This window comes from Bos indicus x Bos taurus, chromosome 28, assembly GCF_003369695.1.
Source record: "Bos indicus x Bos taurus breed Angus x Brahman F1 hybrid chromosome 28, Bos_hybrid_MaternalHap_v2.0, whole genome shotgun sequence".
Classification (NCBI taxonomy): Eukaryota; Metazoa; Chordata; class Mammalia; order Artiodactyla; family Bovidae; genus Bos; species Bos indicus x Bos taurus.
This window is the reverse complement of record NC_040103.1, coordinates 19,560,029-19,582,976: the sequence shown is the minus strand read 5'-3', so window position 1 is coordinate 19,582,976 and position 22,948 is coordinate 19,560,029. Positions and strand designations below refer to the sequence as shown.

Sequence of the window (22,948 nt, the reverse complement as noted above, 5' to 3'; positions counted from 1 at the left end):
TATATTGGCAAAATTAGCCTAGGTATACAAAGTAAAAGCTGAAAGGCCCATATTTCAGAAAATCAGAAACAGAAACTAAGCTTGATGAAAATGAATGATTAAAAAATACAATGTAAATAAACAAACATCAAATGGACAACTGGAAAGTTTGTTCAGCAATAGTGAGGTGGGTCAGTGTTCCCATAGGAAGCAAAGACCAAGGCATAAGGCAGTGGAAGAACTGATCTCGGCTGTAATGATAACCATTAGTCAAATACCCCTAAGTTTGTTCTCTTCTATTCCTGTGTTCTTTAAGTGAACACTTAAGGAAACCTAGATATAGGTTGATTGTTTCTGTGGGCCTCCCAAATGTTAAAGGAAAAAAATCAGTTTATCCACTTATCAATGTTTTATAGTTCTCAGTGTATAAGTCTTCCACCTCCTTGGTCAGGTTTATTCCTAAGTATTTTATTTTTTCGGTGCATTCCTAAAGTTTTTTTTTTTTTTTTTTTAACATTCCCTTTCCGATATTTCATTGTTAGTGTAAAGAAAAGCAAACCAACTTCTGAATGTTAATCTTGTATCCTGCTGTTTTGCTGAATTCATTTACCTAGTAGGTTTTGTGTGGAATCCTTCAAATATATAGTATCATGTCATCTGCATATAGTGACAGTTTTACTTCATCCCTTCCAATTTGGACATCTTTCAATGTCTTTTCTTTGTCTAATTGCTTTGGCTAGGACTACCAATAATTTGCTGAATAGAAATGATGAGAGTGTGCATCCTTGTGGGATTTTAATGGGAAGGCTTTCATCTTTTCATCACTGAATATTACATTGACTTTGGGTTTGTCATAAATGGCTTTTATCATGTTGAGATATGTTCCCTCTTTACCCACTTTGGTAAGAGTTTTTGTTTTTTGTATCATGAATGGATGTTGAACTTTGTCAAATATTTTTTCTGCATGTATTGAGATGATCCTGTGGTTTTTGACTGCTGTTAATTTGCCAACATCTGCTGGATCATGGAAAAAGCAAGAGAGTTCCAGAAAAACATCGATTTCTGCTTTATTGACTATGCCAAAGCCTTTGACTGTGTGGATTACAATAAACTGTGGAAAATTCTGAAAGAGATGGGAATACCAGACCACCTGACCTGCCTCTTGAGAAATCTGTATGCAGGTCAGGAAGCAACAGTTAGAACTGGACATGGAACAACGGACTGGTTCCAAATAGGAAAAGGAGTTCGTCAAGGCTGTATATTATCACCCTGCTTATTTAACTTATATCCAGAGTACATCATGAGAAACGCTGGGCTGGATGAAGCACAAGCTGGAATCAAGATTGCCAGGAGAAATATCAATAACCTCAGATATGCAGATGACATCAGCCTTATGGCAGAAAGTGAAGAGGAACTAAAAAGCCTCTTGATGAAAGTGAAAGAGGAGAGTGAAAAAGTTGGCTTAAAGCTCAACAATTCAGAAAACAAAGATCATGGCATCTGGTGCCATCACTTCATGGGAAATAGATGGGGAAACAGTGGAAACAGTGTCAGACTTTATTTTTTTGGGCTCCAAAATCACTGCAGATGCTGACTGCAGCCATGAAATTAAAAGACACTTACTCCTTGGAAGGAAAGTTATTACCAACCTAGACACCATATTCAAAAGGAGAGACATTACTTTGCCAACAAAGGTCTGTCTAGTCAAGGCTATGGTTTTTCCTGTGGTCATGTATGGATGTGAGAGTTGGACTGTGAAGAAAGCTGAGCGCCGAAGAATTGATGCTTTTGAACTGTGGTGTTAGAGAAGACTCTTGAGAGTCCCTTGGACTGCAAGGAGGTCCAACCAGTCCATCCTAAAGGAGATCAGTCCTGGGTGTTCATTGGAAGGACTGATGCTGAAGCTGAAACTCCAATACTCTGGCCACCTCATGTGAAGAGTTGACTCACTGGAAAAGACTCTGATGCTGGGAGGGATTGCGGGCAGGAGGAGAAGGGGACGACAGAAGATGAGATGGCTGGATGGCATCACTGACTCGATGGACAAAAGTTTGAGTAAACTCCGGGAGTTGGTGATGGACAGGGAGGCCTGGCGTGCTGTGATTCATGGGGTCGCAAAGAGTAGGACACGACTGAGTGACTGAACTGAATGTGGTGTATTACACTGATTTGCATATACTGAACCATCCTTATGAATTTGGGATGGATCCCACTTGGTCATAGTGTATGATCTTTTTTATGTACTGTTGGATTCAGTTTGCTAATATTTTGTTGAGAACTTTTGAATCTATATTCATCAAGCATATTGGTTTGTCATTTTCTTTTTTCTTTTTGGTGTTTTGGGTTTGGTACCAGCATGATGGTGTCTCTAGAAACTAAAGTCAGTTTTTCCACTTTACAGTTTTGGTTGGGAGCCCTTAAGATTGGTGATTACAGTTTGACAATGAAAAAGTGTCATGTTAGCAGAAGCTTAGCAGGTAACTTGTTCAGTGCTGTATATAATCACTCTGTTTTGTAAGTGAGAAACAATGCTGCTTTTTAATTCTTTATATTGTTGTAATACAAGGTTAAGGTGTGTGTACGCTTAGTCGCTCAGTCGTGTTCGACTCTTTGCGACCGCATGGACTACAGTCCATGGAATTCTCTAGGCCAAAATGCTGGAGTGGGTAGCCTTTCCCTCCACCAGGGGATCTTCCCAACCCAGGGATCGAACGCATGTCTCCTGCATTATAGGCGCATTCTTTACCAGCTGAGCCATCAGGGAAGCACAATATAATGTTAATATGTTCATTTAAATATCTAAGTAGTTTTATTAAATACAAAATGCTTCACAGTAATTTATCTATGATTCTCTGTAGGAAGCATACAAGTAATACAATCAAGATCCGTAACTAGCTTTCTACTCTTCCTTTCATGCTTCCAGTGATGGAGAAAATCATACTGTTCTCTTGAGACTGTCAGTCTCAATGCTGAACAACACCAGGTGTCAGAATTTTCCCTTACACTGAATAAAATTATCTTCCCTATAACATCAACCTATTGCTCTAGCCTTGCATTTTACAGTTAAAATAGAAAAATCAGTATTCCCTCTCTCATGTGACAACTCAAATTATGTATAGACAGCTATTTTGTTAGATTTTTTCCCCCTACTTTTCTAATCCAATCCCTCAAATTATTCCTTGCCATATACTAGTTTTCCTGTTTTTATAAAAGAGATTATTAACAGGTTGAATTGTGTCCCCCGTAAAAGATATGGTGACTTTATCTGGAGACAGGGTCTTTGCAGAGGTAATCTAGTTAAAATGAGGTAATTAGGGTGGGCTCTAATCCTATATGACTTGTATCCTTATAAAAATGGGAAATTTGGACACAGAAACAGGCACGAAAGGAGAATGCCAGGTGAAGATGAAAGCAGAGATCAGGGTGGAAGTTAGGAGAGAGACATGCAACGAATTCTCTCTCAGCCTGCAGCAGGAAGAACCCTGTTGACACAATGATGTTCTGTTGTTTAAGCTATCCAGTTTGGTGGTACTTTGCTGTAAAAGTCCTAGCAAACTATATATACTACATTACTTAGAAATGTGACATAAAAGGTTAAGGAAATTTCCACAACCGAATGCTTGGGTTTATATATGGGTGAGAATAATTCTTTCAAAAAATGGTAAAATGGGCATATTATTACTTGAAAATATTAATGCTCTCTGTAATGAAATATTTGAATACATTCTGAAATTAAATTCTGAATTACTGGCCAGCACAAGTCTATTGGGTTTAGATTTTTCTTATGACTTTTGTTTTCATGATTTTTCTTTTTTTATGTAGCTCTGCTTTTGCAGAGTTGATGAGACTGTTAATAGTAAAGAAAGCAACATGCTAGTAACCCTTGACTCTGCATTCAAATCCTAATATGCCAACAACTTTGAGGCCAGGAAAACTGGAATTTGTAAACCACATTTCATTTATAAATTTAGAAAATAAGAACTATGAGAGTTGGTATGCAGAATAAGAGATTACAGAAATTATTTTCAAAGTGCTGCACCAACAATTGTCATCAATTTGGGGAAATTCTCCATACATTCTGAAATAGAAATTAATTTTGAAATAGTATTAAAAATATGAGAATGATCAGCAACAGTACTTTATCTAGAAAATTCTTAAAAGATATCCCGAGATGCTTTATGAATTTCCATATCGTTATGGCTTATAATTTCTCCCAGAGAAGCAGGAAATAGTAAACAAAGCCATTTTCAGATGGGGATGCTGAGGGCATTGTATCTTGTACAGCATCACTCCAATAGAACCAGGCAACATCTGGAGATATTTCTGGCTGTTGTATCTGTGGGAGGTGCCACTGGCATCTTGCGAATAGGGGCCAGGGATGCTGCTAAACCTTCTACAATGCACAGGACAGCCCCCTCCAAGAAAGAACTATCCAGTCCAAAATTTCAATAGTGCCAGCTTAAGAAACTCTGACCTATTTAAAGGATCTTCCAGTGAAATATGGAGAAGGAAATGGCAACCCACTCCAGTTTTCTTGCCTGGAGAATCCCACGGACTGAGAAGCCTGGTAGGCTACAGTCCATGGGGTCGCAAGAGTGGAGCATGATGGAGCGACTTCACTTTCACTTTCCAATGAAATAAAAAATACTTTGAATATCAATATAAAGAGCTGTATATTTTAACATTAGCTAGTCTGATCTTTACTTAAAATAATCTCTAGCCATTGTTAAATAATTCCATTCCAATTGCAACCCTTGTCTCTGACCACTGTATCTTAGTAGGACATTTCACCTGAATTTTAGTTATAGTGGCTTTTGTTAATTTCAACAGGCCGGAAGCTGGTAAATTTGCTTCAGTAATAGGGATAACTATGCTTAAACTATTAACAGACAGTTTTGTAAACATAAAGACACTTATAACCATTTTTATCTTTAACTTGTCATTTAACTTGAACCAAAGTGGCAGTTTAAAGCAAATGCATGACCAATGACAGAAATAAGCTCACGTTCCTCTAACAAAGACTCAGCAGTAATCTTCTCCATGTGATGACCAAAACAGTAATATCATATTTAAGATATTTAAGTTACCCATTTATACTATTATTATTGTAATATACTGTTTATTTGGGCTTCCCTGGTGGCTCAGATGGTAAAGAATCTGCCTGCAATGTGGGAGATCTGGGTTCAGTTCCCGGGTTGGGAAGATCTTCTGGAAGAGGGCATGGCAACCCATTCCAGTATTCTTGCCTCGAGAATCCCCATGGACGGAGGAGCCTGGCAGGCTCTAGTTCACGAGGTCACAAAGAGTCGGACATGACTGAACGACTAAGCACACATACTGTTTATTTAAACATTTAAATCTATACTGAAAAAAGAGAATATAAAAATCTCTGTGCTAAAATTATTTAAAAAAAAAATACACGGAGGTCCAGTGGTTAAGACACCGTGTTTCCAACGCAGGTGGCACAGATTCAATCCCTGGTTGGGGGACTAAGATCCCGAATGCCATGGGGCAGGGACAAATTTAAAAAAACTCCAGTGGAAAAAGAAATAGCTAATACAGCAGCAGTGACAAAAAGTGGACAAAAGCCAATTGTTTCTGAAATGAAGGCTGACAAAGGAATCTTGTTGGAAGTTTTGGCCTGTGCGATGAAAACAAGACCCAAACGTTTAGGATGTGTTTTCTGTCTTAATTAAGGAAGACAGCAAAAATGACCTGTTGCAGGACATTCACAGAAAATTACATGTTTAAGATAGTTAACTTTTCAAATTTCTTTGAAAATATCATTGCTCCTATTTTCCTTATTTCAAATTACCTAAAAGCAGTAAGTATCCTATTCTTTTAGACATCACTCAGGAACATTTAAGCGATTTACATGATGAACTCATCAAAACTGATAAATAAAGTTATTATTAAAATCTACCTTAACTTAATTGAAAGAAATTATTTTAGCCATTGGAATTCCCTGGTTGCTGCTGCTGCTGCTAAGTCGCTTCAGTCGTGTCCGACTCTGTGTGACCCCATAGACGGCAGCCCACCAGGCTCCTCTGTCCCTGGGATTCTCCAGGCAAGAAAGAACACTGGAGTGGGTTGCCATTTCCTTCTCCAGTGCGTGAAAGTGAAAAGTGAAAGTGAAGTCGCTCAGTCGTGTCCGACTCCTAGCGACCCCATGGACTGCAGCCTACCAGGCTCCTCCATACATGGGATTTTCCAGGCAAGTGTACGGGAGTGGGGTACCATTGCCTTCTCCGGGAATTCCCTGGTAGCTCAGTGGTAAAGAAGCTGCCTGTAATGCAGGACATGTGGGTCAGGAAGATCACCTAGAGAAGGAAATGGCAACCTACTCCAGCATTCTTACCTGGGAAATCCCATGGACAAGGAGTCCAGCGGGCTACGGTCCATAGGGTCACAAAAGAGTTGTACACGACTTACAAATAAACAACAGTCATTTTAGCTATTATTGAGATTTTACCAAAAGGAAGAAAAATCACTAGTAAATTGTGACTTCCCTTAAAAGTTCCCAATGATTTAAAAATTAATCAAGATGTTTTTCACTAATTCTGTCATAATCTTAACAAATATACATACATACAAAGGGTAGAAGCTGGTTGCTTTTATAATAATACATTTCAGGAATGAAACGGGCTTGGACTAGAGTAATGTTAAGTAAAGGTGATGAGAATGCTGCATAGATCTTGAAGGAGTCAACGAGATTTACCGTAGTATTCAATGTAGAGAACAATAGAAAAAGAAAAATCAAGGATGATGCCAAGTTTTTTTAGCCTGAACTACTGAAGCATTGAGTTGTCAATAATTGAGCTAGGCAGGCTGCCAAAGTCAGATCAAAAGGGCAATTCAGGGGTTCAGTTTTGGATAGCTTAAGTTCCAGGTGACTTCTACTGGGTTGGTCAAAAAGTTTGTTTGGGTTTTTCTGTAATGTTTCACAGAACAAACTTTTTGGCCAACCTGACAGATGTTTCCATGCAGACTCAAGTAGTTAAAAATACATATGATCATGAGTTTAGCAGACGTCTGGGTTGAAGGTGTAAATTAATGAGAGCCCTCAAAGGAGTGTGGATAGAAAAGAAAAAGGCTGAGCCTCTGGAGACATGAATTTTAATAATTCAGGGCATGTGGAGGAATGTGGCAAGGGAGATTAAGTAGGGAGTGGCCAGTGAGTGTAAGAAGAAAACAATGCAAGCAAGGTTTCTGGGAATCCAAGTGAAGGAAGTATTTCAAGGAGAGAAAGAGCAATTGTATCAAAAGCTGCTGATAAGTCAGAAGAGGACCGACCCTTTTGGCCATGTGGAGGCCACTGCCAACCTATGGAAGGGTAATTTTAGTGGAGGAGTTGATGGCAGAGCCTAATTGGTATGGGTTCAAGAGTGACCCAAAGGATGAGTGGTGAAGGTGTATGTAGACTGCTCTTTTGAGTTTTTTGCTTTAATGAGAGGAAGAGAAATAGGTAAATGAGATGGAAAGTAGAGAAGATTGAGAGAGAGGTTTTTATTTATTTTTTAAGATGGGAGCAATAATAGCATGTTTTCATGCTGACAAGAAAGATAAAGTGGAGAGGGAAAACGGATGATGTTGGGAACACCCGCTGGATATGGTTTTTAAGGTATGTAATTTAGACTCTAAAGATACTCACTAAATACAATGGAAGAGGACCAATTAAAGAAAGAGAACTGAGGTTTTACTACCACTGCCAGATAATAAAATTATAGTAAAAGGAAAACTAAAATGTGTTAAGATGTAAAAAGGGAAATGCAGATTTATGGACTTTAAAGGGAAGTTTCTAAATTTATCTAAAAATTCTATATGAGAAAATAGTACTAATTAAATATTTGGAGTAAATATTTTATATTTAGAAGTGAAAAAAGTCACAAAATAAAAAATGAACAAGTTGAACTCTAAACTGCATTAAAACTATGAACTCTCTGGATAATTTAAAATATCTAAAGAGAAGTATAGTTAGATTTAGAAACACACTTGCATCAAATAGGACTTAAGGTTAATTTATTAGGTAATGAAGAGTGAAAGAGGAGAGTGAAAAAGTTGGCTTAAAGCTCAACATTCAGAAAACGAAGATCATGGCATCCGGTCCCATCACTTCATGGGAAATAGATGGGGAAAGTGTCAGACTTTATTTTTTGGGGCTCCAAAATCACTGCAGATTGTGACTGCAGTCATGAAATTAAAAGACGCTTACTCCTTGGAAGGAAAGTTATGACCAACCTAGATAGCATGTTAAAAAGCAGAGACATTACTTTGCCAACAAAGGTCTGTCTAGTCAAGGCTATGGTTTTTCCAGTAGTCATGTATGGATGTGAGAGTTGGACTATGAAGAAAGCTGAGTGCCGAAGAATTGATGCTTTTGAACTGTGGTGTTGGAGAAGACTCTTGAGAGTCCTCCTGGACTGCAAGGAGATCCAACCAGTTCATTCTAAAGATCAGTCCTGGGTGTTCTTTGGAAGGACTGATGCTAAAGCTGAAACTCCAGTACTTTGGCCACCTCATGCAAAGAGTTGACTCATTGGAAAAGACTCTGATGCTGGGAGGGATTGAGGGTAGGAGGAAAAGGGGACGGCGGAGGATGAGATGGCTGGACGGCATCACTGACCCAATGGATGTGAGTTTGAGTGAACTCTGTGGGTTGGTGGTGGACAGGGAGGCCTGGCGTGATGCAATTCATGGGGTCACAGAGAGTCGGACACGACTGAGCGAATGAACTGAAACTGAACTGAAGGAGTTCCGACAAACAAGTAAATTATTAAGTAGCCAAGAGACTAATGGGTGAAGTGCATAGATTATTTGTATATGACATAATTAATAAATATTAGGACAAATATTAATTCTAATAAGAAAAATGCAGAGGAAAACAATGGTATATTCATTAGGAAAACATAAAAAAAATTAAACCTTCCCAATCTGGCTACACTGTGATAGAGACAGTACTCATACCTTGCTGGTGGTAGTGTAAAATATTAATATTTTTTTGGATACTAATTTGGAAATTGACATCAAAGGTCACAAAAATATTTATAACCTTTGAGTCAGAAATACTCCTCTTGGATATTTATCCTAAGGAAACACTTAAAAAGTATATATAAATGATGTCCAATTCAGCATTATAATTACATTATAGCATTACCTATGATAATGAAATACTAGAAATGATCTAAAAGGAAAATTAAAAGATCAAAGAATGGCTATGAAAATTATGAATAGTGGCCTGAGCAAATGGAAGATATAAAATAAGATTTCAGGGCAATGTAGGAGATACTTATCATATAACAATAAACGGCAGTGTAAACATTACTTTTACTATACTGTTAATTACCACTATGTAACCTACACAGAAAGACAAAGAAAAATGTAAACTGAAAACAGTTTAAATGTTCAGTATGCTGAGACTGTAGGTGAATATGTTCTTCCTTGTTCTGATAATAACTACTAACATTACTGAATACTTACTATCTACCTGATGGAGGAGAATGAACATTATATATGTGAACACATTTAATCCAATGGGATAGACAGCAGCCAATACTAAATGGCACAGCTGATATTTGAATTCAGACAATCTGTGTTCGGTCCTGATCATAACGACCAGCTATGCTGTAGACACAAATCAGAAAAATGGGATTTCCCTCAACCTCTAAGAATCATGTTTTAGAAGGTTATGGGTATCACGTATTATATTACATATAATATCATTTGGTAGTCTCAGATTACTATCAATAATTGCTAACTAACCTTTCAATTTTGCCTGTAAAAATAAAGCAAGCTAATTTTAAACAGACTGGAAAAAAATGAAAATCCTTACAGCGTCACAGAATGCTACAGCTGTACAAAACAGTTTGGAGATTACCAGATCCTTCTACCTCTACAGAGTAAGAAACAGAGGTCTATAATCAGTGAGACCTGACTAAAGATCATGTATCTGGTTAATACAACCAAAGCTAGTTCTAAATTCCAGGTTTCCAATGATAATATTAATGATGATGACAGTCCAGTGATATTTCTTGCTACACCATCTAACTTCTCTCCCTCATAAAAACAAAAAACCTATCTATATACTAAGTTCAAGTGCATAACAAATGTCAGGCACAGTTGGTGTTTTAGTTAAACTAAATATTGACAAGCTTTAAGTAGTAAATATTATAATCATTTTTAAGATGATGAAGCACAGATTTAGTATGTTGCCCGGGTCCATTAACTGGCATCCAGGGCTGATTACCAAGTCAGCGCTCTTCCTAGTAAGGGTCTGCCACTGGGCTAGGGAGAAAGTGCTCACGCACTCAGGGAGCTCAGGTTAAAGAGGGTCCTTGTGCTCCTTGTTCATATCGCCCAAGGTTCATATGGAAAGAACTGTCTGATCTTTCTTTAGGCTCAGGACTAGTTGGCTGTTCCAGAGGATTAGAAGAATGCAGTAAATCCTATCTGCAAGTGTGAAAAGGTTTCCAAGTTTGTATAAACCCTGGGGTTGATCCTTCATGTTCTTACTCTTATGTGTGATCAAGGGAGTAGAAAACGTTCAGTGCTTAGAGAAAGAGAAACTGAGGAGCAGAGGGACAAAATATAATGATGCTTATATTCCCTGGCAAGTGTGCTTTTTAATATGTTAATAGTTCAAGGGCTCAAGAGAGAAACTTCCTGACACTTGATAAAAACATTCTCATGACCTTTTCTCCCTCACTATTATCTTCCTTTCCTTTGCCTTGCACTTTTAATTCTGTACATTCTAGCACTGCAGGCTTTAATCCTCTCTCCAGTTAGGGAACTCCTTAAGGGGTCTCCCATCTTCAGAGTCGCACCATTCACAACCATCTCACCTAAGGCACAGAATCTTCTAAAGCAAATCCATGGCTGCCTAATAATAGCTATCACTTCTCTGTGAATATTCCTTGAAAACAGGCTCCTGCCTACCTTTCCAGCTTTCTCTCTCCCCTGTCTCTAAGTCCTCAGTAACTAATCTGGGCTTTCCCTTCTCGATTCTTTGGCTCACAGTGACCAGTTTATCTGGGATCCTCTCCTTTTTCATCTTCGGCTGTCTAAAGTCAGTCCGTCTTTGAAGGCCCATCTCAAATGTAATCTCCCTTGCTTCTTCTGATTCTCCAACCAGATACAATCCTTTCCTTGTCTAAACCCTATAGCTCTGGGTGTAACTCTTAGAAGATGTCACCCTGTACTGCAGGTATCTGGTATTGCAACCATCAGTTCCATTAAGATTGGTCATACATTATCAACCCTTGTGTTCTAGATAGCACACAGAAGACATTCATACTCATAATCAATGATCAAAAAAAAAAAATCTGACTTTGATGAATGCAAATTAAATGAGTGCTTCACAATTTTCTCTCAAAGAACTGGTTAAAGGAACCCCGAGAATCAAAAAAATACAAACAAAACAACGTGACAATATCTTAACTGGATACTTGATTTTCCAGGCACTGACACAATTGATAGACACCTACTAGGTCAGGAAAGTTATGTCTGTGTCATGAAAACGTAGACTCAAAAGAAGGCCCCAAAAGGCAAAAAAAAAAAAAAAAAAAAAAAACCTCTAAAAAACAAAACTTTAAGACATCTGTGGTATTATTTCTTGATTTTTAGTTTTGTACAGATGAACATGGGACCCTCTGAAGCTTTAAAACTAAAAAATATACCGAGGAAGAAGAAAACTGCATTCAGACAATCAAATAACACATCTTGAATGCTATTGTAAATCAAGTTAAACAGGGCTACTAAGCGATTGATTCACTCTCAAAGAAAAAACAAAACAAACCCAAAACAAAACACAAAACAACAGAAAAATTAGCTAATTCTGATTGAGAAATAAATGAGCAATCTGGCAACGTTCTTTCTTCCACATTATAAAGCTAATCGGAGAAGCCTGCCACCTGAAAACATTTCAGAAAGGTACAGAGATAATACTCCTACAGAGATCATGATTAATGAATCCATGGGCCCCTGGCTATAACTACGTCACTGTTGTTTACTTCGTGACTTTCGTGTTCCAGGTGGGGGTTAAATCAAGAAGGATTGGAGGAAATCAGTTTAAATGGTAGTCCAACCTTTACAGAGTAATCCCAACTCAACTAATTGTTTTCTTATGGGCCTGTAACACTTAGTGGTAAAAGCACAACGAAATGAATGGATATTCTGAACAAAGGCAAGAGGCACCTGCAACCTCTCAATCCCTTTGCAAATATTTCCACCACGACAGGGCCAAATTCTGGGATCCGTTCGAGCAGGCGAGTGTCACCATTCAATAATGAGCTCCTTTCTCGATAAGCTGTAAATCTCGGGGCAACTGAGACCCTTCCTAGGGATCTGAGCTGGGAGCGGTCTCAGATTTTTAGACAAATCTCTCCTCCTACCACACGTGACCGAGAGGCAATCAGCGGCCCTGGGAGACCCGCAACGCACGATACAAAGGCTCGGCGCTGCCACGAAATCCTCAGGAGGATCGCCGAGCCTCCCGCGCTTAGCTTCTGCGGAGCCTGCGCAGGGCGCCGCCGCGAGGCGCGCCGCTCCCGGGCCCGCAGGGCGGTGCCGCGCACCGCGGGGAGAGGGAGCAGGGAGCGCGCGCCGCCTGCCCTGCGCGCCTGCCCACCCAGCGCCGCGGGAGCAGGGCCGACGAGCCGCACGCAGTCCGGCCGCACCGCAGCAGCCGGGCCTTCGGCCGACGCAGGGAGCCCCGCAGCGACGTGGACTAGGGTGAGGAGGCCGAGGGCTCCCAGACCCCGGGCAGGCCCGAGGCCGGGCCAGCCCACCCCGCCCAGGCCCGGGCCTTCCCTTCTCCTCCCGGCCCTTGCCGCCACCCCCGGCCTCCAGGGCCTCGCGTGGGGGCGGAGGGGCGCCGTGAGCGACACTTACACCACAGCTCTGGAGATGATCCAGGACACCATCTTCCCGGGGGCTTGGACCCCACCTCGGGGGCGGGTGGGTGCCGAGGGTGGCGGACCAGGCGGCCAACGGCAGGCCGCGCGCCCTCCGGCTCCTCGCACTCCCCGGGGCCGCGCTGGCGCCCTCGGGAGCCGGGCCCGGTGTCTGCGCGCGGCGGCCGGAGCTGCGCGGCGGTCGGTCCCCCCCACCCTTCCCCGCCCGCCTGCGGAGCCGCCGCGGAGCCAGCCAGCCCCGCCCCTACGCTCCGCTGATAGGCGGCGGCGGCGCGTTGGCCGAGGCCAAGTCTGGGCTGCCCGGCTCCGGGGGCTGGGCTGCCGGGACCCCTGCCCGCGCCGGACGGCCTTGGGGCCTGGATCCTTGGCTCTAACCTCCCTGCTCTGGCTCCTTTGGTCCAGCGCGTCCACCAGGCGTAGAGGGGAGAGGGTAGTGAGAGGCTGAGGAAGGGGACTTGGGGGTGAGGGTTGTTAAGATCTGTGTGAAAAGCAAAATAGTAGTCGTGGAAACTCTCTCTCTGACAGAATCCTTTTGGACCAGGCCCTAGATTCTGGAGAGGAGAAATTTTGAGACGTGTTTAGCTACATCGGTGTTCTCACTGTTGACTGAGGCCCTGGACATCATCAAAGTACCGCATTTTCAGGCAGAGGTCGGGAGAATCGTTGCACAGGCCTGTCAGGAGTCTCCTGGTTTGTGGTGCAATGCAGGGAGGGGCAGAGGAGGAAAGCCTTGATTTCAAGTTTGCAGTAGTGAGTGTGTAGATAGCACTGTTCTGGGCCTCTGACGACATCTTCCCATCACAACATCCGCAAAGCCTGTATTACAAACACACCTCTGACCTGCCAGATATTCAGAGTAAAAGTTGGGCTTAGGATTTCTGACCTGTCTTGCTATTTATAGCTGTTTTTTGGGAAGTTGGGTTACTGCTCGCACCTTGCAGGTCCCGCAGGTGTCTTAATTTCAGGAGGCAGAATTTAAACTCTGATATTTTTGGTGGCAATACCGAATCGAGGAAGTGATCTTGAAATTTAATTCGCATCTTTTTTTTTTTCCTGCTAAGACGGTAAGAAGAGATAATTCTAGTATTCAGATGGTACGAAGAATAAAGGATGAAACGTGGGCTTCAAGCCTTTAATTAAAAGTTCTAGGAAATATAATAGTTTGTTTTGTGACCATACTGTAATTTTTTCTTTTTGTTCCTCAGTTTCCCTGTAGTAAAAAGAGGTCAGTAATACTGCAGTTTATCTCTTGCCTTCCAGGGGTGACATGAAGTATGCGAAATACATTTTATAAAATTCTGCCACTTGTTTGAGAGAAAATAAAAAACGAATAGGAGATAATCTTGAGTTCTTTTAAGGTCCCAGGTTCGGTACATTAGTAATGTTTTTGTTATGCAAGGAATGAAATCGGAAACTCCTTTTTACTTTTGGGTAGGCTTTTTACTCTTGGGTCGCAAAGAGTTGGACAAGACTGAGGGACTGAACTGAACTGAGGCTCTTTTTGCTTATTTATGCATTTTAAGAACCTATATATTAATTTCAGGGATCTCATTAATGAAAATTTGCATTTGTCTGGAATCATTTTTGGCCATTATTCAGCATTATTTGAAAATCAGATGTGCCACATAAATACCAGTTTTCTAAAAAGTTCTCTTGCCCAATAAAACTCAAAAGTATTTGAATGGCATTCAGATTCCTCCACAAACTGACCCTAAATGTTTTTACAGTGTTAATTTTTCCTGCCCTTCCAGTCTCTAACGTATTTTTTCCTTTACCTTTCTTCTCTGAACCAAGCTATATTTTCATGCTCTGTGCCTATGCCTGGACTTGATGTCCTGATTTTCATAGTTATTCATTTTCTCCAGGCCCCTATAATTAATTACTTGAATTTCTATTTAATGCCTGTCATTCTGCTTTATATTGTGTTTTACCTAGGTCTGACCTACTGAATGGCAAAATGTTTAGGGACAGGTGTGGTAAATTAGTTATTTGTGTTTTCCTATTCTCTAGGATAGAGTAAATTACCCAGTAAAAATTCAAATAATGTTTTTTAGAACTTTTACAACTCAGAGCCTAGGTAATGTTTATTCCTGTCTAGTACACTGGAAACTGAGGTTTAGAGAACTCACTGCCAATGACCACATAACTTACAGGTGATAGAACTGGAACTCTAATGCATATTTCCCAAGTGTTCTTTACATTATACTGTGATAGTCGAATTGTGTTTAAGACAGTAGGTCCTGATGGAGGTTCCCTCTAGGGGGAGGTTTGGAGGTATTTTTTGGGGGTTGTTGGAATGATTGCAGCTAACCACTAGCGTTTGATGGGTGAGAGCCAGGGATGCTGTATACTCTTTCTAGGTGCACACACTGTCCTGAACAAAGAATGTTCCCATGTTTTGCAAGGTTTAAGAACACACTGCCTAAACACACACACACACACACACACACACACACACACACAGCCTGACATTTGTGTAATATTTGTACTTATCTGAATGTAGAACCTCTGTTTTATGTATAAAGCATGGTTTTAACCGCTACTGAATTTTCCAGTGTCTATTTCTATATGCAACTTGTGAAAGAAATATTTGTTTTGTTCACAGTTTGATCAGGAGTTGTTTACAGTTTTGGAAAATTGTGTCACAAAGTACTTTGTATTCATAGCTTTCATGGTTAGCTGGTAATTACTCTTGTATGTTTTCTAGTTCCGTTTTGTTTCAAGATTAACATGCTGAAATACATACCTTATTTTAAATGATTTTCATTTCACCTTTCCATCCATATTTTATTTAAGATAGATAACATGGGTTTGTTTGAAGTCTGTAGGGAGATTGTTTTTAATTGCATTTCTGGGTGATAAAGCAGAAGCTGGAAAATATTTTATGAAAGGGGAACATCAAGCCTGATTTGGTTGAGAATTCTTAGTCTAAACAGACTGTAATTTCATCTGAGGAGTTGCCTTATGTGAAGAACCCGGAGTTTAGTAGTGGGTGTACTGGGCTGTGCCTTGATAGTTGAGATCTCCTAGTAGATGGCCTTTAGATTAGTGCTTCGTGGTGTAAGGCAAGGCTCGGAGAGGGGGGAGGAAAGGGAATACATGACCTGCTGCCTTTTAACGGGTGGTCTCTTTTGGCATACTTGAGACCATTTCTTGTTTAGAAGATGGAAAATTGTTTCTTTAAATACTAAACTTAATTGCTTTTTAAAAAGCATATTGCTAATATTCATTTGAGTGCTTCCTTCACTGTGTTCTGCAAAGACTCTTTTCTTTGGGTGTTGTGTTTAATCATGGTGGGATGCAGCATATTTAGGGCAAAGGACATTCTATCAGGAGACCTTTTTCTAATTGCCATTCATGTGATGTTTGGCAAGTGTATCTATGTTTCCTGTTAAATGAGGATAATATTATGATAATCAAATGCAAGGGGTTTTAAAGAGTAAGGGTAATTAGGCTATTAAAAAGAATTGATTTTTCTTCTGCATTTTCACTTTTAGAGTTCCTGGGAGTTATGTGGAATATGTGTCTCCTACATGTTAAAGGAGCTGATTTATTAGAAAAAAAGAGTGGGAAGGTACCTCGGAGAGCAGGTAGTAAGAGAATTACAGAGTACAGAGATAGTATCTAATCTATATAATTAATGAGTATACTAATGAAACTGAATACTAGGTCACCTTCCCATTTCTGTTGGTGGAGTATTTTCAAGTGCTTGAAAATATTTTTATGTATAGAAGAGCTAAAATCACTAGCTTTTATAGTTTATTAAAAGTATAGTCTACCTTTAATAGTCGTTTAGAAAATGACATGAAGATCTTAAAGAGAATAACTTAAAAGACAAAATCTGTTGTTTTTCCATCTGCGGCTAGATGAATGCTTTTTACGTGTTAGCTAGTTTGCTTTATGGTATTATGGTTACAACAGGCCAGTTTTGGCATCTGAATCAAATTATAAAGAATGTTGAAAATACCGTAATTGAATTGCATTAGAACAGAAAGATTAGATTCTGAATTAAGTATTTGATAGTTACTAGCGAACATTTGATGAAGAAAGCAAAATGCATCTGCCGGTGGCTGGGTCTAGGGAATGTCTGGGTCTAGGGAATGCACGTATCTAAGGCTGTTACACATTTGAGGTAGTAGCTTTGGTTGCAATGATGAAGGATTTAGACATATTTCAGGTACTTTAGCTGTTCATTTAAATCATAGTTCCCAGGTTTGAAATCAAGGTAGATCTATGATTTCAGGTATTGCTCAGGTACATACTGGGTTGTTATGATGTAATTTACAGAGAACTGAAATATTTGGTAATTCTATTATGTCCACTAAGCAGAACCTTAAACAATTTTTGTTGATAGTTTTGAGTGGTAGTTCAAAGCACATGGAATAAAATTCGAAAGGGTGAACAATGTAAAGTGAGTCTTCTTTTATCACTTGTCTCCAGCTGTCCACTTCCTTACAAGGCCTATCTCTGTTGCTGGGTTTTTGTTTTTGTTTGTTGAGTCAAGTCTTGAATAAGAGTTGTATATAGGTATTTAAGATAAAAGTAGAATTTTACATCAGTTGGGACATGATGTAAAATTTAGTAAATGATTTTGTGACAGCCAGCTAGCCATTTAATAAAATCTGAAGAAAAAGTAATTCTTGATGGATAAGAACTGTAAATGTAAAATCTAAAAGTACCATGAAAGTATAAAAAGAGAACACATGTGAAGGCAGTGTAACCTTGATAATGAAAAGGCCTGTCAATGCGTGCTGTAAAATCAGAAACCAAAGGGGCAAATTTCATAAGATTTGATTGCGTAAGAATTTAAAACTCCTATGTCATCAGAAACAATATAAACAAAATTTCAAGACAAATGACAAATTGGTGAAAAACATTCGTAAAACCAAGGGTTAACATTCTTAATATACAAAGCACTTGTTAAAAAACCATTAATTAAAAACATATCGCAAAACTCAGAACATCTTGTTTCCAGTCTGGCATGTAAGAAGGAGCTTTAGGAGTTGCCACTCTGTTCTAACAACAAGTAAAAAGCTGGACAAACTAAAACAATTAACAGCTCTTTTTAGATGCTTCAGAGAAATGAGGTCATAAACATCCTCCCAAACTGGGGAGGGAGGCAGTACAGAGAATTAAAACTCACCAGAGTGGAAACCTCTGCAAGGATCAGTGCTAGGGTAGGAAAGCCTAAACCATAATTGAATCTGGAGACCCAGTGTGGACAGCTCTGAGAGTTAAAAGCTGCAGGAGAATCCGATCGTCACAGTTAATGTGGGAGAAAAGTTCCTCCCTGCTGGAAGTCGGCAGGGGAAGGAAAAAGAAACCATTTTGAAATACACCAAATACTCTTTGAAATACTCTTTTTAACAAGTTATGCCCTCAGGAGAAACTATTTCACCGGAACCTGACCTAACAGGGGAAAGGGAAATACTCAACAGCAGGCTAGCTCTAGCCTTCCACCAGGGCTCGCCTCCCTCCCTCTGCTTACCTTACCTTGAAACTCCTTTATGTAATTACCACCGTCCTTTAAAAAAAAAAAATTATTCCTGGTTCTAAGAAAGCATGTACTCCTTGCTAAAAATCACTTGAAGAAGCTCTTCATCTTTCCTTTCCTTCCAGATCCTCTGCGCTCTTTCTTCTTCTTCCCTTCCCTAACACTTTCCTCCCTTACTGTATCCTGTTTTTGAGACTTACCTATTGTTACTTGTGACTGTAGTTCATAGATTTCCGCCACTATGTAATATCCATCCTGGGTAGTATATACAGTATATTTTTCATTCCAAATAAGGTTATTTTGGATGTTTAAATTTTTTTTTGCTTCAACTGCTTATGTGAAGGTTTACCTGAGGTGTGTAATACATATAGCATCACGTTTAAAGCATATAAGCATCATATTTTAAAAATTGTAGATATTTTTATGGTTGTCATCCTTCCTAGTAAGCGTCTCGAAAGCAGGAATTGATGTCTTCCACATCTCGTCCTGCATTACCAGCCTTACATATAAGAATAAATGTTTGATTCATTAAATTGAATTTTGTTCTTTACTGTTCATGCAGCACCCTCTTGAAAACTCAATATTCTATAAGCCTCAAATTTCAAAAGAGAGAACTATTGGGAACCAAAATACTTGGCCATGTTATAACATGTGAAAAAATTGCATTGAAAAATTTCAACAACTTGATCAAAATACATACGAATTAGCAGGTTAACAAATGTCTAGAATTCTTATCTGACAGTTTTAAATTGGAACATTCTTAAAATATTAAGCTATTACTTTAGTTTTCTCTTTCTAGTGACTGAAGTAATAACGCCTAGTTAGTTGTGTAATATTTAACTAGTGTTTACAAGAAACTTTTATTTCAGAGGTCTAGACTAGTAGGAATAATGTAGTTAAAAACTCTAAAAGAGAAAACTGGTTATATTTTAAACATTAGGGAATGTTTAGCTTTATGTTATAATTTTATTATAGGACTTAGACTTTAAAAAATTTTTATTTTATATTGGAGCACAGTTGGTTAACAATGTTGTGATAGTTTCATGTGTACAGCAAAGGACTTGTACTACTGTATTTTAAAAAAAAAGCTGTTGCTCATAGGGTCATATTGGTACCATGTTGAATAGTTTCTTTTTTTTAATATAAATGTATTTATTTTAATTGGAGGCTAATTATTTTACAATATTGTAGTGGTTTTGCCATACATTGACATGAATCCGCCATGGGTTTACATGTGTTCCCCATCCTGAACCCCCCTCCTTCCCCATCCCATCCCTCTGGGTCATCCCAGTGCACCAGCTCTGAGCACCCTGTCTCATGCATTGAACCTGGACTGGCGATTCATTTCACATATGATAATATACATGTTTCAATGCCATTCTCCCAAATCATCCCACCCTTGCCTTCTCCCACAGAGTCCAAAAGACTGTTCTATACATCTGTGTCTCTTTTGCTGTCTTGCATATAGGGTTATTGTTACCATCTTTCTAAATTCCATATATATGTGTTAGTATACTGTATTGGTGTTTTTCTTTCTGGCTTACTTCACTCTGTGTGATAGGCTCCAGTTTCATCCACCTTGATAAAGAAGCACTCTCATGCTTTTTATGTACCTATCCTGGGCCTGGTACATTGGTTTTAGTTCAAAATAAGTGTTGCACCAAGGAGCCTGGATTTTATAATCCCAGCTCTAGCTTGTTAAACTGACTTGCTCAGGTCTAATCATTTATATCACTGGATTTCTGTTCCCTCATCTACAAAACAGGTAAAGCTTTAGACTGCTTATTTTTATAGGGTTATTAAGGTAATCCTTTAGACTGCTTGTCTTCGTAAGGTTATTAAGAGACTTAAACAAGGACAGGTAAGAAATCCCTTTGTAAACTGAACTCTATAATCAGGATATGAGATATTATTTTTAGTTTAGAAAAATTCAGAAATACTCAAGACCACTTTTTGCAGTAGGGGGAACACTGAATTTGGGGAAAAATAAACTGTCATGTATGGGAAAAGGAATATGTGCAGATAATCACAGCCCAGGATAATGTGCCAGGCAAAAATCTTTACTGATTTTGAAGTTCATAGGCAAGGAAGACATTGGTCTGTCTGGAGGAAAGGACACTGATGCTTTGGAAGATGATAGGCTTCCCTTGTGGCTCAGCTGGTAAAGAATCTGCCTGCAATGTGGGAGACCTAGGTTTGATCCCTGGGTTGGGAAGATCCCCTGGAGAAGGGAAAGGCTATCCGCTGCAGTATTCTGGCTTGGAGAATTCCATGGACTGTATAGTCCATGGGGTCGCAAAGAGTTGGACATGACTGAGCGACTTTCACACACCCACACTTGAGTAGAATCATGTACGAGTAGAAAAGAGAACACAGCAGAAAGTCTTGAAAGTTCAGTGTAATGCTGGGAAACTCGTTGAAGTACTGTTTAGAGAAACAGAGCCTGGAGAGTGCATCTGTCAATGCCATACAGTCCTATAGGCCGCGAGGAACCCTTCCAGGGATTTTAAGCAGGGGAGTATTGTTTTAAGATGAACCTTTGTGATCCTTCATCAGGGTGAAGGATAGATTTGATGAAATATTGGAGGCAGGGTGATCCATCCCAAGGCTATTATATTAACCTGGAGAGAAAATGATCAGGGGTTTAACCAAAGCCTCTTAATTTGAGGTTCACAAATTAGGTTTCTGAATAGAGTTCAGGAGGCAATGAATTTAGAAGGTGAAAAATAACTTTTTCTCTACTAATGTTTTCCTGAAAGTTAGCATAAACTTCAGCTATAAATGTACTGATATGAAACAAACTACAGTATTATTTGTACCACTTTTAACTTTTCGTGGATAGAAATCACAGGCATTTGCATATCACATTAAATTTTTGGAGGTGTCTTGAAATGTTACTTATACCACACATCATTGCTTTGAAACTATGGTAGATCTGCTGAACTATGTTCAGTTCAGTTCAGTCTCTCCATTGTGTCCAACTCTTTGAGACCCCGTGGACTGCAGCACGCCAGGCCTCCCTGTCCATTACCAGATCCCAGAGTTTACTCAAACTCATGTCCATTGAGTCGGTGATGCCATCCAACACATCTCATCCTCTGTCATCCCCTTCTCCTCCTGCCTTCAATCTTTCCCAGCATCAGGGTCTTTTCAAATGAGTCAGCTCTTTGCATCAGGTGGCCCAAGTATTGGGAGTTTCAGCTTCAGCATCAGTCCTTCCAATGAATATTCAGTCCTTTAGGATGGACTGGTTGGGTCTCCTTGCTGTCCAAGGGACTCTCAAGAGTCTTCTCCAACACCACAGTTCAAAAGTATCAATTCTTTAGTGCTCAGCTTTATTTATACTCCAACTCTCATATACATGACTACTGGAAAAACTGTAACTTTGACTAGATGGACCTTTGTTGGCAAAGTAATGTCTCTGCTTTTTAATTTGCTATCCAGGTTGGTCATCACCTTCTTCCAAGGAGCAAGCATCTTTTAATTTCACGGCTGCTGTCACCATCTGCAGTGATTTTGGAGCCCCCAGAAATAAAGTCTGTCACTGTATCCACTGTTTCCACTTATTATTTACTGAGTTGATTTAAAAAGCACATATAGTGTTATCAAATCACATTTTTTGTACTGTTTTGATAACTATATTTTAATACAATTGGTTTCCTTTAATCCCAGTGGTAATGAAAAGCAGCTGGTAGGTTGTGAGTGTGAGATTTGAAAGGAGGAAGACACTGGAGTGAGGGTGGAGTAGACATATTTCTGGGGTAGAAGCATTGGTTAGGCAAAGAATCAGATGTTGTTAGATCCACCGTAGATCATTGAGGTCATTTAGTCCATCGTCTCCCCAAATTTTCACACAAGAGATCGCTTAAATTGTTTTTCCGTTATGAATCCCATATTATAAAAATATTTTTCCTCAAAAATCTTTGTTAATGGTTTGCTGCCCCCCTCGCCTGATTTTTAACCAGGCGGGCAGCTTCTTGCTGTGACTCTTGGGACTTCCTCGGGACCTCAGCTCTGACACTCTTTACTCCTTATTTTGTCTCTTGTAGATTTGTTGTCTTCTACTTTATCCCAACCCTGCCGGCCTGGTCTCTGCCACTTCTTAGAAGCAGAACCTCCTGTTTCCTCGGGTTTGTTTTTTTTTTAAGCCTCCCCAGCAAGTTGGGAATTTCAAGACTGACTGATGCCTTTCAGCACCTTATTCTTTTGTCCCCAAACTCGGTCTTGAGCCTTATGGTCAAGTGGGAAGGTTGAGGCCTGGCGGGCTTGGGCTGCAGCAGGAAGGTGGTGGGCTCTGGTCTCTGGAGACCCTGGGAGTTGGGAGAGGAGAGCGAGGGTAGGGAGGCCAAGGTGGAGATGGGAAAATCTCTCACCTGTTCCGCGTTTGGCACTATCGTCTTAGACTGTTACCGTTTGCTAAATTGCAGGATGCAACTCTGCTGAAATAGTCTCCTTTTCCATTATCTTTGCAAAGGAGTGATTGAGGGCAAGAGGAGAAGGGGGCGACAGAGGATGAGATGGTTGGATGGCATCACCGCTTAGTGGACATGACTTTGAACGAACTCCG

At 39.8% G+C, this 22,948-nt stretch overlaps 2 protein-coding genes across 2 annotated transcripts in view; one reads left to right on the top strand and one right to left on the bottom strand.

Annotated features, from left to right (window-relative positions):
- The window catches only part of REEP3 (receptor accessory protein 3), a 99,493-nt gene extending 86,421 nt beyond the window's left edge, over nt 1-13,072 (bottom strand). The window contains exon 1 of the mRNA XM_027530804.1: nt 12,865-13,072. Coding sequence (XP_027386605.1) covers nt 12,865-12,896 — 32 coding nt within the window. The 5' untranslated portion in view covers nt 12,897-13,072. The remainder of the gene's footprint in view (nt 1-12,864) is intronic.
- Nucleotides 12,537-22,948, top strand: part of JMJD1C (jumonji domain containing 1C) — a 316,152-nt gene continuing 305,740 nt past the window's right edge. The window contains exon 1 of the mRNA XM_027530802.1: nt 12,537-12,705. The gene's annotated coding sequence lies outside the window, so the exon portion shown is untranslated. The remainder of the gene's footprint in view (nt 12,706-22,948) is intronic.